The 17,415-nt window shown below is 38.6% G+C and overlaps 1 protein-coding gene across 1 annotated transcript in view; it reads left to right on the forward strand.

Annotated features, from left to right (window-relative positions):
• kdm2aa (lysine (K)-specific demethylase 2Aa) overlaps positions 1-17,415 on the forward strand; it is a 36,938-nt gene that overhangs the window by 12,705 nt on the left and 6,818 nt on the right. The window contains exons 12-19 of the mRNA XM_088341674.1: positions 2,096-2,173; positions 3,136-3,260; positions 4,851-4,974; positions 7,997-8,125; positions 9,713-9,796; positions 11,661-11,766; positions 13,535-14,053; positions 16,251-16,416. Of these exons, the coding sequence (XP_088197800.1) occupies positions 2,096-2,173; positions 3,136-3,260; positions 4,851-4,974; positions 7,997-8,125; positions 9,713-9,796; positions 11,661-11,766; positions 13,535-14,053; positions 16,251-16,416 (1,331 nt within the window). The remainder of the gene's footprint in view (positions 1-2,095; positions 2,174-3,135; positions 3,261-4,850; positions 4,975-7,996; positions 8,126-9,712; positions 9,797-11,660; positions 11,767-13,534; positions 14,054-16,250; positions 16,417-17,415) is intronic.

Here is a 17,415-nt window from a genome sequence, read left to right on the forward strand (position 1 = left end):
ATCTTTTACGTCGGGCGTACAACTTACAAAACGTCTCCGCTCGGGTGGCCGACAACTTTTTCAAGACAAAAAAAAAACCCGAAAGTTTTTTTTTTTTTCCCCAAATCAATCGTTGGCTTTATTCCGGTTTTCGAAATTTTCGTTCGGTTTGGAAGCTTCGGTATTTCGGTTCGTTTGGCAATTTGCATACGCTGCAGCCAATCAGAAGCCTGCATCGAATAACTTTGTGCTTCCGGACTTTCCTGGGCGTAAGATAGTTCATTTGCATATTATTTTCCAAAGTAGGGGCGGCAGTAGCTCAGGAGGTAGAGCGCTCATCTTGGGATCAAGGGATCCCAGTTCGAATCCCGGCTTGTCCGTGTTACATGTCGAAGTGTCCTTGGGTAAGACACTGAACCCCCTAGTACCCCCAATAAGCAGGTTAGCGCCTTACATGGCTGCAAGGCCGCTATTAGGAAATGTGGAGCACATTGTAAAGCGCTTTGGGAAGTCATTGACTTGAAAAGCGCTATATAAATGCAGATCATTTCATTTCAAAGTAGAGGCACAGAAAACACAAGAAAAATGGAGAAGTGGTTAGGAATCGAGCAAAAACCTCAGCCCCAGAAGAAATATTCAAAAGAAGCTGACAAAATTTATGACGCTACAAAACGTAAACGTACATTAAAAGCATCGTGGAAAGAGGAGTTCGCGTGGCTTGTAGCAGACGACGCAACGCATACATTGCATGAATGAAGATGAGTCAATACAGGTACATACTGATGGCAGATGGAAAACAGCGATGTCATATACATGCAATTAATATTATAAGTAGATTTATAATAAACTTAATTTTAAAGTGTTGTTCTGTTATATATTCTGATTATCAATCCTTAATACTTTGCAACAATGGGTCTTTTTGCGATGAGTCGTCTTATTGTGTTTCAAGTTGTGAAAAATGGGGCAGGCAACTCTATGGCTGGGCAGGCAAGTTTACAGAATTGTCTGCCCTGGTGTCCGGTAAAATTTTGTCATGAGTTTCAGACACTGTATGATACAATAAACAGTGTTAATTCAAACTAATGTCAATAAAACAACACAATGAAAATGTGTGGATGAAAATTAAGAGCAAGGGAAAAAAATGAAAGAAAATCTTGATTGTTCATATGGGATGAATTAGTCTTGACTATTAAATTCTTGGCCCGGAAAACCCCAATGGTAAATTCTGCAGCACTTGGATCCCATGCTTGCTATCTGTTTCTTTACTGCAGTACTCTCTCGATTTTCGAGGTTTATCAATTCTATTGAGAACTTTTGTACGTGTATTTCCGTTTAAGTAGGAAGTTCAATTTTCCGTATTACTGCAGTTTCTCTCATCCGGGATATTGATCACAATCCCTCCCGGCCAATTTTCCATGTTTTCTTAACTGGAAATCACACAATCAGTTCCGTTAGTCACTTGAACTAGTCCGCAGGTGAAGTCGTGCAGGAAGCAAGAAATTCTGCCTAAAAATGCGAGGATTATAAAAAATTCTGGAAAACATTTACCAATAGTACTTGAAAAAGATGACTGCTTTTTTATTTGACTCTCTTGACTTTTTATCAGAAACAGTGGTAATAGAAATATTCATTTTATTCTTTATACTGTTAACCTTTATATTGTAGTCATTTGATTAAAAAAAAGCAAACATTTTTTTTTGCCTGAAATCTTTGTGCAATGCATTTAAATCTCAACTAACTTGTGGGGTAGGGTTAACTATTCAATGATCATGACATTTCCAAGGTAAAGTATAGTTATCGATACTACCATGGACTGGATCAATACCAAAATCCCCAGTATCGCCCACGCCTAGTTGGGGAAAAAGGGGTATTTTTTATAATTTTTTTAGCACAGCACTTAAGGTTACATTTTGCTGTGTTTAAATGCTACACAAACCCATTTTGAACAATGATCTTTGACTGTGCATCTGATGACCCTAAATTCTTAGCAATTAAAGTAACTTTTTCAGCCTCCCTGCTTTCCCCAGTTGCTTATTTTGGAGTGGAACACTCATATAGCTCATCTCATAGGAATGCTTCTGCTCCAAGTTGAGTACTAACTGTTTTTCTCTTACAGGCAATGCTCAAAGAGCATTCTAATGATGAGCCACAGGACTCGTACACCGGCAAACCAATTGTCATATGGCCAAAAAGGGTAGGTATCTGCTGCACATATAAAGATAATGCTAACAGAGCCAGGCTTTTGTGTTTGTTTATGTGTCTCAATTCAAGTCATGTTTATTTGTAAAGCCCTTAATCACAAGAAGTCTCAAAGGGTTGTACAGACTACAGGACACTATTACACCATCCCCTGATCTAAAACCTACATGAGGGCAAGGAAAAACTCAAAACCTCAGCATGAGGAAATTAGGTAACCTTGATAAGGGGCCCCATATGAGATAATCCGCCTTCCTGGGTGACTAGGCTGCAATGGATGTTGCAGACTGGTCATCCTGAGAGGGACAACATACAATACACAGATATTATCAGCATGATATATAGATAATCTATAAGCGATATAATATAAGTGTATTTTAAGCTTATATCATTTAAACAGTTCCACTAAGGTTGCAGATTGAATCTCTAATGGTAGAAAATTCAACAGCATCAGGGCCCAAACGGAGAACACTCTCAAACCTGCGGAGTTCTTCTTGGCTCTTGGGATCACTAGTAGACCGGCATGGTGTAAATTTTCCAACCAAATTCTGTATTCTACTAAACTTTAAACTATTGCAAAGCACCAAATTTTAATTTTATCAACAATTTTTATTAGGACGTGTTTTTTTCAAGGAAGGTCAGATATCTGATCCATCCCATTTGGATTGTCGTAGTTTTTAGCTTAAACCTTTTGTGGCAAATGTAAACAGCAAGATGGTGGATCACAGTTATTTGCATGAGTCAATATTGAACTGTAAGGGAAATTATGGTCTAAATGTGCCTTTTATACTATTTTGTGTGTGTTTGTATGTTACTTATATATTAAATACATAATGCATGTCTATATATGTATATTGTTTTATGTGAAATGTTCTTATTTTGCCAACAGCAGCAGCTCTTTAGGCAAGTTTTGTTTTAACGTTTTTAAATAAGCCATTACATGTGTTTATCTTTCTTTAGCCATCAAGCTATCAGCCACCACTACCTCCACCCTCTCTTCATCCTAAACCGACTGCTGCTACTCCTGCTCCACGACCACAAAAGCCTGCTTCGTCAATGTCTGTTCTGAGAAGGCGCAGGGTCAGGTAATGGATGTGTCATTTGGGCACCTATTCATTGAATGAACACTTAAAGATGTACAAGTGTCAAAATTAAAAACAAAACAATCGAATGATTAAAACAGTTCATTTTGTTCATAAAGAGAGCACAGAGCTATCATGAGGGGCAGGTTCTATGAGTGTGACTGTCTGAGTGCGCGACTGTCATCGGCTGCTGTATGCTGTCAGTCAAACAGCGGGTACACAGCGCGTGTCGGTACTTAGCGGATTTTTACATTTCGCTGGAGGATTCTGGTCCCCCTTAACTGCAAAAACTGAGTGATCTCTGTAGTTGCAATCTTAGAATTTTGTAAACTGTTGTGTTTTTCAAATTATAATATATAACCCATAGTCAAAACGTATTCTGTTTTGTTTTTATGTTTGCACACCTCTGAGTCTGCTATTGTCGAGTAGTGTGTTGACTTGCTGCATGTTATGTTGCAACACAAGAGCTCAAGAGGCCAGACTGCAGTGATTTTCAACAACTGTGCCGCGGCACACTAGTGTGCCGTGAGAGATCGTCGGGTGTGCCGTGAGGAATTATCCAATGTCACTTTTTAAACTTTAAATTTTATAAACATTTATGAATAATTTTCTGCAAATATTATGTCATTGTCAAGTGTCTGTGCTGTAAAAACTCGGGGTATTATAAATTATATTGTCATTAAACATACTGTTCAGTGTAATTTTACAACATTATTGGTTAGTGGTGTTCCGTGAAATGTTTCCAATGTAAAAAAAAAAACGTGCCCTGGCTCAAAAAATGTTGAAAAACACTGGTCTACCAAATCCTTGTGGTCAGTTATCACTCATACGCAGGCCATATGCCATGAGGCTCTTTAACTCAACCCGGGGGAGTAAAAGCCCACATGAAACCCCACCCCCATATTTGCATATTACCCTATTTTTATTACAGTGTGTATTTTCTGTAGCACTATTTAAATACTCTATAGCAAAAACGTTATATTGGGTATTTCTGTATTCTATATTTTATTTTTCAACACAAGGATACTGCTGCAAGTGTGAATTTCCCTACGGGAATGAATAAAATCTATCTAATCTATCTATCTATCTATCATATGTTGAGCTTGGGATTTGCCAAGTTTTTTCAGGGGTTTTGTCTATGGAAAATATGAATATGTCTTTGGTGGAGACACATACCACAATGTAGTTATGTGCGTAACCCGGATGCCTCAAGAAATACACAATGCTACTAGAGAAATCAAGTCACATTTAAATGTCTCAAAGGACTGCATAGGCCACAATTACACCATCCCCTGATCTGAGATTGACATGCGGGCAAGGTACTCAAAACCTCAACATGAGAAAAATAAGAAACCTTGAGAAGGGGCCACATAAGAAATCAACAAGCAGAACAAAAAGTGTTATTGCACTCCTGGGCGAGTTAATTTATTGAATTTTCCGTTTAATCTCCGAACCAGATTTCGTCATACAAAATCCACACCTAACGTGCGAGCCCCTCCCCTACATCAATACCATTAATGTATGTCTTAAAAATAAATTCTGTTTAGAGGTAATCTGTCTGATACATTGAATGTTTTGTTTTCTTTTGTTCAGATGTAAGCGCTGTGAGGCATGTATGAGAACTGAATGCGGCGATTGTAATTTCTGCCGTGACATGAAGAAATTTGGAGGACCCGGAAAGCTTAAGCAAACCTGTGTGTTGCGCCAATGTGTTTCAGTAAGTCACATTTTGTTAAACACTATTATGAAAATGATATGTATTGTGTATCCAAATGTATTTTGTATTATATTGGACACTAAACGTACTGAGCTTATTTGGGCCTGAGTGACCAACCTGCCGAGAAAACATTGTGATTTTTGCTGTGATTTTTATTTTTTAATAAGGGCATGAGCTGGAAAATAATGGGCTTATCATATTTTTATTAGAATAAATTGAATTCCCATGCTTTCAAGGATATTTCTTATACTGAATATACACTCACCGGCCACTTTATAAGGTACACCTATCCAATTACTCGTTAACACATAGTTTCAAAGCAGTCAATTAAATTGCGGCAACTCAGTGCATTTAGGCGTGTAGACATGGTCAAGACAATCTCCCGCAGTTCAAATGGAGCATCATTATTGGGAAGAAAGGTGATTTGAGTGTCTTTGAACGTGGCATGGTTGTTGGTGCCAAAAGGGCTGGTCTGAGTTTTTCAGTAAAAGCTGATATACTGGGAATTTCAAGCACCACCATCTTTAGGGTTTACAGAGAATGGTCTGAAAAAGAAAACAATATCCAGTGAGCGGCGGTCCTGTGGGTGAAAATGCCTTTTTGTTAGTAGAGGTCAGGGGAGAATGGCCGAACTGTTTCAAGCTGATAGAAAGGCAACAGTGACTCAAATAACCACCTGTTACAACCAAGGTAGGCATAAGATCTTCTCTGAAGGCACAGTGTGATTTTGAGGCAGATGGACTACAGCAGCAGAAGAATATTGGAAAAAGTTTCCTGGTCTGAAGAGTTTCGATTTCTGCAGCGAAATTTACATGGCAGGGGGACAGAATTGGGCCACCAATTGAGCATCGTTGCAACGCCACAGCCTACCTGAGTATTTTTGCGGACTTCGTCCATCCCTTTATGACCATAATGTTCCCAACTTCTGATGGTCACTTTCAGCAGGATAATGTGCCATTTCATAAAGCTGGAACCATCTCAGACTGTTTTTTTAAACATGACAATGAGTTCACTGTACTCAAATGGCCTCCACAGTCACCAGATCTCAATCCAATAGAGTATCTTTGGGATGTGGTGAAACAGGAGATTCACATCATGGATGTGTAGCCCTAAAATCTGCGCCAATTGTGTGATGCCATTATGTGAATATGGACCAAACTCTCTGAGGAATGCTTCCAGCACCTTGTTGAATCTATGCCACAAAGAATTGAGGCAGTTCTGAAGGCAAAAGGGGGCCTATTTAAGTAGCTGGTGAATGTATGTAATATATAATATATATTTTAATATGTCACTAAAGTGAGTACGCCTCTCACATTTTCGCAGATATTTCATCATCATGTTTAATAGAACAACATTAAAGAAACATCGCTTTGACACAATGAGAGGTAGTCTGTGTAAAGCTTATATTGTGTCAATTTATTTTTCCCCTCAAAAAACTCAAAATATAGCCATTACTAGCTAAACCCCTGGTAACAAAAGTAAGTACTGTACACCTTTAAGTAAAAGTTCCTGATGTTCAATATTTTGTGTGGCCTCCATGTTTTGGGAGAACCACTTTAATCCTCCTGGTCATTGATTTCAACAAGGCCTCAGAAATTGTTACTGGAATACCCTTCCACTCCTCCATGACAGAGCTGGGGGGTATTCGAGATCCTGTGCTTTCCCAACTTCCGCTTGAGGATGCCCCAAAGATGTTCTATTGGGTTTAGATCTGAAGACATGCTTGGCCAGTTCATCTCATTTACCATTAGCCCCTTTGTCTTAGAGGTGTATTTGGAGTCGTTGTCAGGCTGGAACATATCCGTGCAACCCTGTTTTCCAGCTAAGATGCCCATGGTACACACTTTTGCTGGCATTTGATTGATTGCAAACAAAAAAAAAAATCAAGAGAGAATAAAAAACTTCAATTTTTTTAGTTCCAACTCAGATTATTTAATGTTAGGAAAAATTGCAGTGATAATTTCAGTTTTGGACAGATTTTCTAAGTGATACCTAAAAAAGACCAAAACGGTTCAAGAACAGCTTTTGGGTACGTCTGGGATTGGGATTTTAGGCAAATTTTACAGGCTCTGTTTTGTAAGAAGAATGGGCAAATATTTCGGTTTCATGTTGTGCAAAACTTAGTGACATTTCCAAAAAGACTTGTGGCTGTTATTGCATCAAAAGAAGGTTGTACAAAGTATTAATTCAAAGGGAGGCTATATTTTTGCAACGCCTAATTCTTAATTCATTTTTTAATTATATATTATATAATACGTTGGATGAATTTGGTTTATTTTCACAATTGTGTTTCACATGTGGTTGATTATTAGAAAATATTATCGTCAGAACCAGAACAGGAGGAGGACCCAGTTGCGTAGCGTTTACTCACAAGTTTATTGAGATATAGAGGAAAACAAATGCCAGCGATTTGGTGCTCGCTGGACGAGGGAAGCAAGCCGCTCACGGGATCGGAGCGTGATCGGAACGTGGAAGTGGATTTCCCGGAGCGGGAGATTGTAGCGTGATCAAATGGACAAAACGTGTCGATAGCCGGTGTGGGAGATCAGAGCAAGGTCGGTGGTCAAAAATGGGTCGTTACCCGGAGTAGGAGATCAGAGCGTGGTCGGTGGTCAAAAACAGGTCGTAGCCGGAGCCAAACAGGGAATCAGGAACAGACGAGTGGTATATGGGTGAAAACGGGACCGACGGGAGCCAGAGTCAAAGTGCTTGCCTTGCGTATGCAGTGGTTCGCTGATGGACTGACAAGGAGTGACTGGCGCACTGGGTATAAATAGGAGGGTAATTAATCAAACAACAAGCAACAGATTGCGCCAAATGAGCAGGTGCGGGTGAGTGCAATGAGTAATCATGACAATTATGAGGTTTTTTTTTTTATCTATAAGTCTGAAGCCTGAAATATGCCAATATGTCAAAACGTCCTTGGAGGGGCAGTTATTTTGCAAGGCACTGTACATAATAAAACTATTATTATGATAATATTTTTTTTCATAATATTTAGCATTTATTTTGTCTTTTTCAGCCAGGACTTCCACTCTCAGCTGTTTGTGAAATATGCAAGGAACCCAACCAGGATGAAAGTGGAGATCACTTCCTTACTTTAATGGAATGTTCCAATTGTGCACAGATTGTCCACCCTGCTTGCCTCACGGTACCTTTTCTTTTGTTACACTATTTCAGGGGTCGAGAACCACCTTTTTGTCCCAAAGAGCTATAAAAGCAAATAATGTTTTAAAAATAAATTGAGAGAGCCACATCATATTTTTTCAGACAAAATTGAAAAAACTGCCAAACACGCTCTCTAGACAAAAGCTAATTCTTCAGCACATTTTATTTCACTGTGTGTCATTTGATGATTTAATCAAATGTATGAAATGATAATAATGCCAAATCCTGTGTCCAAAATCGATGTAAATATGCCATTTACAATTTGGCTTCCACCTTCAGTTAAGAGTGTTGAGGCAATTTTTACCATGAAACTTGTCCTTAATAACGGTTTCAAAACAATGTGCATGCAAGGTTCTTTTGTAAAAATGTCACAAATGACTGCAAACGATAAGCATATCGTCATATTCACTTTCGGTGTAGACTGCACTGAGCGAGAGAGAGAGAAGGAAGTGCCTTGCGCTGTGTGCAGGGATCCGCCCACCTGTACTGCTCACACAATCAAAGTCGTTTGACAGTGTTTTTACTCATCAGTTTAAATGGTTTCTTATCGAACTTCTGCATTAAGTTGCTTCGGCTTTATATGGACCAAAATCGGGACGAAATCACTTGACTTTGGAACGCCACAGAGAGATGTGCAATAGTTACATTTTTTTTCGGAGCCACATGTACTCATGAAAAGAGCCATATATGGCTCCCGAGCCATAGGTTCCCTACCCCTGCAGTATTTCATGTCAATTGTGACTTATGTCCAAACTTATGTGGTTTGCGTGTGCTGGAAATGATTTCAGATAGAAGGTGCATACTTGTATCACACATAATAGAATAATCAAGAGATTCAATTGTGAGAATTAGCAATAGCATTATCTTTTGAGTCAATTGACTTGAACTTAATGAGTTTACATATGTACTAAGCCAGGTTTTGCAGATTAGTTGTTTTGATTTGGAAAGTACGGTTGGGATTTGAACTGGTGACACAAGAAAGCGATCGTGTCACTCGGTCAGGGTGACACAACACACTCTTCTGTTCAACAGCAGGGCCCGACAGCTTTCACTGATTTACCCCTGCCGTATCATACAGGTGCCCTGCCATCCTTTAGAACACATCTAAACATCCTGTCACCAACAAGAGCTCTAGCTTCCACTACATTTAGACCACCGGTGCACTCATAACACTATCCATCCACGTCAATCGCCACCTTTCTCCTGGTCTTCTTCCTTTTGAAAATGAATGGGGAAATTCGTTTTATTTTAGGCGAATTATATAGGAAACGAGAATATGTAAGAAGTAAGCTTAAAAATCCCAATAATAAAAGTTGTTATGATGCAAACTTAGCACGTGGAATCAATACATGTTCAATGAATTTTGTTTCTAAACTCGTAATCCTTGAACAAAATAAAAGTCAAAATGTTACAGGTGGTGGCCTATACAGCTCATTAGTAAAAGTCTTTGGATTGAGTTCCCGTTTTAAATATTTATATGGATGTTTGACATATTGCTTGGAGTTTGCTGCAAAAGAAAGGACAATTCATCTCAATGCTCAGTCTGTTATCATAACTTTTTTCACTGTAGGTTCGAGGTGAAGGAATAGTCAACAAGGACCTTCCAAGCTGTTGGGAATGTCCAAAATGTATTCAAGGGATTTCTGATTTGGAGGTATGGCATAATTCACAGCTGAAGAACAATTGGATGAGTGTGCTGTGTGAAGATGAGGTTACAATTTGCTAGCATATTTCGAGGAGCAAATTTCTGTTTGGTGTAATGCATCAACATTTAACAGTTAAACCATTACCAGAATTAACTTGTATTTGGCGTTCTAGCACATATTCCTGTTCTTTAATTGTTTAATTTAGAAAGCCAACACCAATCTCACACCAGTTCTTGGAAATTTTTCATTTGAGTTTTTAAAGAATTTATGTTACAAAAATGTTGAAATCTGCTTTGAAAAATGTGTATTTGTTGATAAGAACCGTGCTACCAAAATTTCGAATCTTCCATAATTTACTATGCCAGTTCATCGCAAATTACTGAATGTGGATTTTCTATGACGACTATAAAAATAGAAAAGAAAATCAAGCAATGCTCAATTTTACGTTGCATTTTGTATTGTCAATGTCGATTGTTCCTTAATTTTTCACGGTGCATTAGTGCCATATTCCTGGACACTGTCAGCAGATTTGGTGTGCAGCTTGTTTTTTGTCCCAGAGCCACTTTATACAGACGCTGCCCTACTTACGAACGAGATACCTTCCGGACGATCGTTTGTAAGTTGAATTTGTTCGTAAGTAGCTTCAGTGCTGTATTTGGTATGTTTAAGGTTTATATAAGTAACCTATATTGTTTATTACTAAAAAATAAACATTTCATAAAATAATATGCTCTATAAAGATAAATAAAGTTGAGTTTAACTTACTTTTGGAAGATGCGCGTCAAGACATCTCCTCCGTGGTAAAAAGTGGCCGAAAAAAAGCGATCCAACCATTTTTTCAACCGCATTCTTATTCCACTTTCAAAAGAAACGGCTCGCCTCTTCTTTACACCAACCATATCGAACTGATGCACGAGATATTAAAAAGTAAAAATGTTAAAGGTCTTAGTATAGAATGTTTACACACGAACTAGGAAGAGGGAGCCGTATTTCTTCTTCGGGGTGGATGCTGGGTGAGCTCTCACAGTGCCACACGCCGGTAGCGGCGGAAAGAAGCACTACAGTACTGTCCTGTACTTGGAAAAAGGTGCACACAATACAAAAACTAACTTACAGCAATATCCGGATATTTTTCAACATCCCGAAATAATTGGTCGTATCTACCGTTTTTCGTAAGTCGAATGGTCGTAGTAGGGGGGAGCGTCTGTACTCAAAAATAGGGCTCCTAAATGCTAGCACAATTTTTTTTCAAATCTGCAAATGATCTCTATCTACTATGAAATATGATTTTCAATATTGGGCACCCTCTAAAAATATCCGAAATGTAAAATAGTTTTGACATCTTTGGAGACATTGAGACCTGTTTTTTGTTGCATACTAATCCGGGAAAATTTTCGACCAAGTTGACTCGACTTACAAAAGGTCACTTGAAAATATATGTACTTTAGTGGAGACTGTCTCTCTCCGTAAGCAACAGCATCCAAAGATTATGCATGTTAAGACCACACAACTAAAACCAGTGCCTGTAATGGACTTTCTTTTCTTTCTTTGTTTCTTTTTCTTTTTCTTACCTTTTCTTTCTTTATGCCTGCAACTCAGTGTACCTGATCTGGAATTATACATTGCAGCACCATTGCCTTTTTTTTAATGAGCACGTGTGCGTGGACACAGCGCCGTTGGCGTTCTGCAACCAAAGTAAAGCACCGCTTTTGACCGTCAATAACGATAACAGCGTTGTGTTGGCGGAATAGTTAATGAGTCAGATTAACCCGTTACTGGAAAAATATCTATTATTCATAACGGCGTTATTCCCAACAGTGGTAATCAGAGTCATCATAGCAATACTGCTTTTCATTTTTCATGTATCCCTAGCAGCGTAAATCTTCCTCTCTACTGGATATCCGCATGGCAAAGATATTCAAACAGCGAAGACCTTCTCGAGATGAAAATGACTCCAGCGAGGATGACGAGGATGAAGGTTTGTGTGTTTTTTCAATCTAACTTTCCAATGTGAGGGATTCCTCTTTCTTTAGCTACAGTGGTATTTTGCATTGTCAAGCGTATTTATAAAGCAGGCCAACTATGTCAAGCATAGCACCAGCCCGATGGATGTATTAGTCCGGCCCACAGTAAAGTTCTAAGTATGTCGAAAAACAAAAGAATTCAGTCGCTAGCTCATTTCTGTCAAAAGTGGTGATTTTTACATATAAATTCAAACCAAATGCCTTTTCCGCTTGCTAGAGGGCAGTGTTGAGTTTGTATAGCATGGTGAGTTGGTTCTGGTGTAAAACTGCATTGATTCTACTGTTATATTAAACCAATTGACACATTATATGCCAAACCTAAAACCCCTTTCCCTCATTGTGATTGAATAAATGCATACATGCAAACCTTTTGACATTTAAACAGCAGTAGATGTTATCATGCACATCTTTACATGCGAAACACGGGATAATCTCCAGGATGTAAAGAAAACAAAACAAACAAACAACAACAACATGTGCATGTTTAAAGCTGGAAACTTTTACCAAAACGCAAATGTAATGCGATTGTTGTAGCAGTTAATTGACGCACAAAGACTTAGTCTGGCATAAAAATAAAGCAGCTGTAGACTAAAACACCAGTCCTGAGTCACGATCCTTGATCATGTTTGATTTTTAAATAATTGATTTCCAAATTAGAGTGAAAAATAAGTATTCGGTCACCTACAAACAAGCAAGAACTCTAACTTCTTTTAATGAGGATCCACCTGTTACCTGTATTAATTTGACAGTTTTTTACTCATTATTGGGAAAAAGACACCTGTCCATAACTCCAACGTCCATTATGGCCAAGACCAAAGCAGTGTCAAAAGACACCAGAGACAAAATTGTAGACCACACAAGACTTAGTAAATGACCTACAGAGATCTGGGACCACAGTAACAAAGGTTACTATCAGTAACACAATGCACCGCCAGCTACTCAAATCCTGCACTACCAGACGTGTCCCCCTGCTAAAGCTAGTACACGTTCAGACCCGTCTGTTTTTGGCCAGAGACAATTTGGATGATCCAGAAGAGAACTGGGAGAATGTGTTATAGTCAGATGAAACCAAAATATAACTTTTTGGTATAAACGCAGGTTCTCGTATTTGGGGGAGAAAAGATACTGAATTGCATCTGAAGAACACCATACCCACTGGGAAGTATGGGGGTGGAAACATCTTGCTTTGGGGCTGTTTTTCTGCAAAGAGACCAGGACGACTGATCCGTGCAAAGGAAAGAATGAATGGGGCCATGTTTTGAGAGATTTTGAGGGAACATTTCCTTCCATCAGCAAGGGCATTGAAGATGAGTTGTGTCTGGTTCTTAAAGCATGACAATGGTCCCAAGCACGCAGCAAGGGCAACAAATAAGTGGCTTCTGGAGTGGCCTAGTCTTTCTTCAAATCTCAACCCCATAGAAAATGTGTGTGCGAGTTGAAAGTCCCTGTTGCACAACTAGAGCCCTAAAACATTGCTGCTCTAGAAGAGAGCTGAATGGCGGAATGGGCCAAAATGCCATCAGTTTTTGAAAAGCTTGTGAAGAGTTACAGAAAACGTTTGGCCTCCGTACAGATGTATGTGTTACAATGGGCAATTATACAAAAATCTTATTTCAATCAATGTAATTAAAAGTATTTGTTACAGATTGTGCTCAGAGGGGAGTATTTTTTATACCTTTTCAATTTAAAATGAAATTAAAAATCTATTTTCTTTTTCCGTAGCCTCACAGAGGAAAAGGTTAAGAATACAACGAGGAGCATCTCACACTTCCCGCAAGGGATTTCGGACCAACAGGAGAGGACTGCTCAAAGGAGGATTTACCCACAGAGGAAGCAGGGAAGGCCTTGGTGCTCCTGGTACACCTTCCATCCTCAAGATCAGGGCCGGGAGGAGGCGAGGAGTGAGATTGAGGGGAGGCTCAAGAATGCAGCAAAGAAGTGCTTCTTCTGAGGAGTCTGATGATGGGGATGAAGAGGAAGATGACGACAGTGGGAATGAAGATCTAGATCATTGTAGAAGGAAGTCCAGGACTGATGATGATGAAGAATATAATTGCAAGCAGGGATATGACCTAGAAGATGATGACATTGCCCTCGAGGATGAAGAAGAGCAGGAAGGGGCCTTGGATTATGACTTCGAACCACCAGTGCTACTGCTGTCTGATCTGAATGATGACATACTTTGCGACTCCTACCTGACTGTGACTCTACAGTGCCCGGCCAAGGGTGACAAAAAATCTGGTATGTACAAACCCTCCTAGAGAGAAAGTGTCCTTTTTAAACTTTTCCATCAAATATCAGTTTGTCATGTTGACTTTAAAAAATGCAATATTGCAGATACTATGTTTTAAGTAGTACTGGTAGTTTTAAGTTAAAAACACATTTGTCACAAATGAGCGAAAATGTAAAAAGTACAAAACAAGGCAAAAGTACCAAACGTTCTTGTTACCGCTGTACCGTAGCAGAGTGAGCCACCATGTTGTAATGACAGTTGAGTTACAAAATGTTATTAGCAACGCGTTACAGCAGTGTCTGAAATAACGTCTGCCCGGACCTTTTACGTCGGGCGTACAACTTACAAAACATCTCTGCCCAGGTGGCCCACAAATTTTTCAAGAAAAAAAAAATCTTTCTTTTTTTTTTTTCTCAAATCAAGTGTTTGCTTTATTCAAAATCTTCATTCGGTTTGGAAATTTCAGAATTTCTGTTTGTTTGGCAACTTGCATACTTGGCAGCCAACCAGAAGCCTGCATCGAATAACTTCGTGCTTCCGGACTCTGCCGAGCGTTATAAGGTCGCTAATTTGCATATTATTTTGCAAAGTAGACGCACAGAGAACACAAGAAAAATGAATACGTGGTTGGGAATCAAGCCATAACTTCAGCCCCAGAAGAAGGGTTCAAAAGAAGCTAACAAAATGCATGACGATACAAAACGTAAAACGTACATTAAAAGCATCGTGGAAAGAGGAGTTCGCGTGGATTGTAGCAGACGACGCAACACAAAACTGCATGAATGAAGATGAGTAAATACAGGTACATACTGATGGCGGATGGAAAACAGCGATATCACATACATGCAATTAATGCTATAAGTAGATTTATAAAAAACTCAATTTTAAAGTGTTGTTCCGTTATATATTATGATTGGCAATCCTTAATACTTTGCAACAATGTTTTTTTTTTTTTTGCGATTAGTCGTCTTGTGTTTCAAGTTGCGAAAAATGGGGCAGGCAACTTTATGGCTGGGCAGGCAACTTTTCAGAGTTGTCTGCCCTGGTGTCCGGTAACTTTTTGTCATTATTTCAGACACAGGTTACAGAACTCGTTCCCCAAAAAGTAATTATACGGTAAAAGTACTTTAATTCACTGTGTTGGGGTCAAAATTTTGATTCATGTTAATACAATTTTGTTATATACGGAAGAAGTTTGTGGAAAACATACAATGACTTGGCTTCAACCTTGTACGTAAACTGCAAAGTTAAACTCATGAGATTGCAGAGTCCTGAGAATCCACCTCCTAATGATCTCACAGTTACTGTTTTTGACTAAATGGAAAGAAACACTTTTTGTTAAACAGTTATTATTAAAAAATGTCACAACAAACAAACAAATCAAACATACTAACATTGATGATCGGGTGAACAAATGCATGGAAACCGTGATAAAAGTTTACAGACGCTGCCCTACTTAAGAACGAGATGGGTTCCAGACGATCGTTCATAAGTTGAATTTGTTCGTAAGTTGCTTCAGTGCTATATTTTAACAAACAAGTATGTTTAAGGCTGGAATAAGTGACCTGTATTGTTTTGTACCCAAAAAAAACATTTCATAAAATAATATAGGAGGATAAGCGGTACGGCTAATGAGATGAGATAAAATAATATGCTCTATAAAGATAAAAAAAGTTGAGTTGAACTTACTTTTGGGAGATGCGCTTCAAGAGTTAGGCGACTTCTTCCTCCATGGTAAAAAGTGGGCGAAAAACGCCTTCTGACCATTTTCCCAACCGCATCAAGCTTTCTTATTGCATGTTAATTTTAAAAGAAACGGCTCGCCTCTTCTTTATACTTTACACAAACCATATTGAATAGATGCACGAGATATTAAACAATAAAAATGTCAAAGTTCTTAGCGCGCCAGCGATACAGTATAGCATGTTTACACACGAACTAGGAAGAAGCCAGATTTCTTCCGGTTTTTTGTTTTGTTTTTTGTTTTTCATAAATCATCTAACCGTCATTGGTTATTGTTTCTTTTTTCTTTGTGGAGGATCAGCCTGATGGATACCGCCCCCCCCCCTCTTGCTGGAGAAACCCATTTTAGACTAATCCTATTGCATATTATTATTTATATTGCATATTGCATATATTGTATATTTGTGGTGTATGATCCCACCTCATTTTGTTTGATAAAATAATTTAAAATATTTTTTTCAGTTTCTGCAGTTCCAAAGATGGAAACCGCCATGGGTTATAGGCAATCGCCAACAGCAAATGCAGGTGATCAACCAAGCAGCAACCGAAAGACCACTTTTTCCAAACCTTTAAGGTTCAAGAGCAACGAAAATTCACGGGATGGCTCAACTCCACAAGGATGTAGAAGGTAGGTATATACAGTTCTAAAATACTGATGCACTTGAACCCATCATCCGTAACGTTTCCAGGATACAAAGCAATTCAGCATTCTGAAAAAGGAAAACTTTTGTTTTTCTGGTTTAGAATATGTAATTGTTGCCAGTCACGATGAGTCACTTAAGTTTGGTGAGTTATGGTAAGTCACTGAAAAAGCTGATTCATACTGGAAAAAAATAACGATCAGAGGAATAACAATCAGTCCATCGATTTTTCAGCCCGAACCGTACTTATCACAAAGGAAACAATGGATCTGATATGAAACTGACCGACATTATAGTGGTAGCAATCAAGCAATGCTGTCCCGTGATGTTTGATGGCTTGTCAAAACAAACAAAGATCAAACAGGGATGGTAGAATCGCTGCTTGTAGACATCCTTTTCGGAAAAACTACCAAACGTTTTGGCTACAGGTCATTCAAAGTCAAGAATTCAACAGATGAGACTGTGTAATATTGACCAGCTTGATGTTTAATTTCTGAAAGAAACAAGCTTTGTGAAAAGGATATGCCGTAAATACCTCTAGTTTACAGATTATGCTACTTATTTGCAAGTTCTATTTAGTTTATGGTGTTGTCTCAAATAAACTGTACAAATCCCCATGTGAGTATAAGACAATCCTTATTTTGGAATGATGTTTTTTATGGATGAAGGCAGTCATTTAATTTGATAGTTGAAAAGACATATTGAAATTGACTGACCTTCCATGTATGTATAGCGTATCATAATCACTTCATGGCTCCAAAAAGGTAATACCTTTGGTGCTCTGGAAGACATTCAGTGAAGAATTCCAAGGTTCAAATGTAGTCCAGGAATGGTTACTTACATTACTAGACTATGGAAGGTACCTAGAAATCTTAAGGGCTAAACACACACAACCAAAAATGTGATTAATTAAAAAAATGTAATTAATTCAACCACACATTGAGGTTTTTGAGTTTTTCCTTGCTCTCATGTAGGTTTTAGATCAG

This window comes from Urocampus carinirostris, chromosome 8, assembly GCF_059441175.1.
Source record: "Urocampus carinirostris isolate Australia breed hairy pipefish chromosome 8, RoL_Ucar_1.0, whole genome shotgun sequence".
Taxonomy (NCBI): domain Eukaryota; kingdom Metazoa; phylum Chordata; class Actinopteri; order Syngnathiformes; family Syngnathidae; genus Urocampus; species Urocampus carinirostris.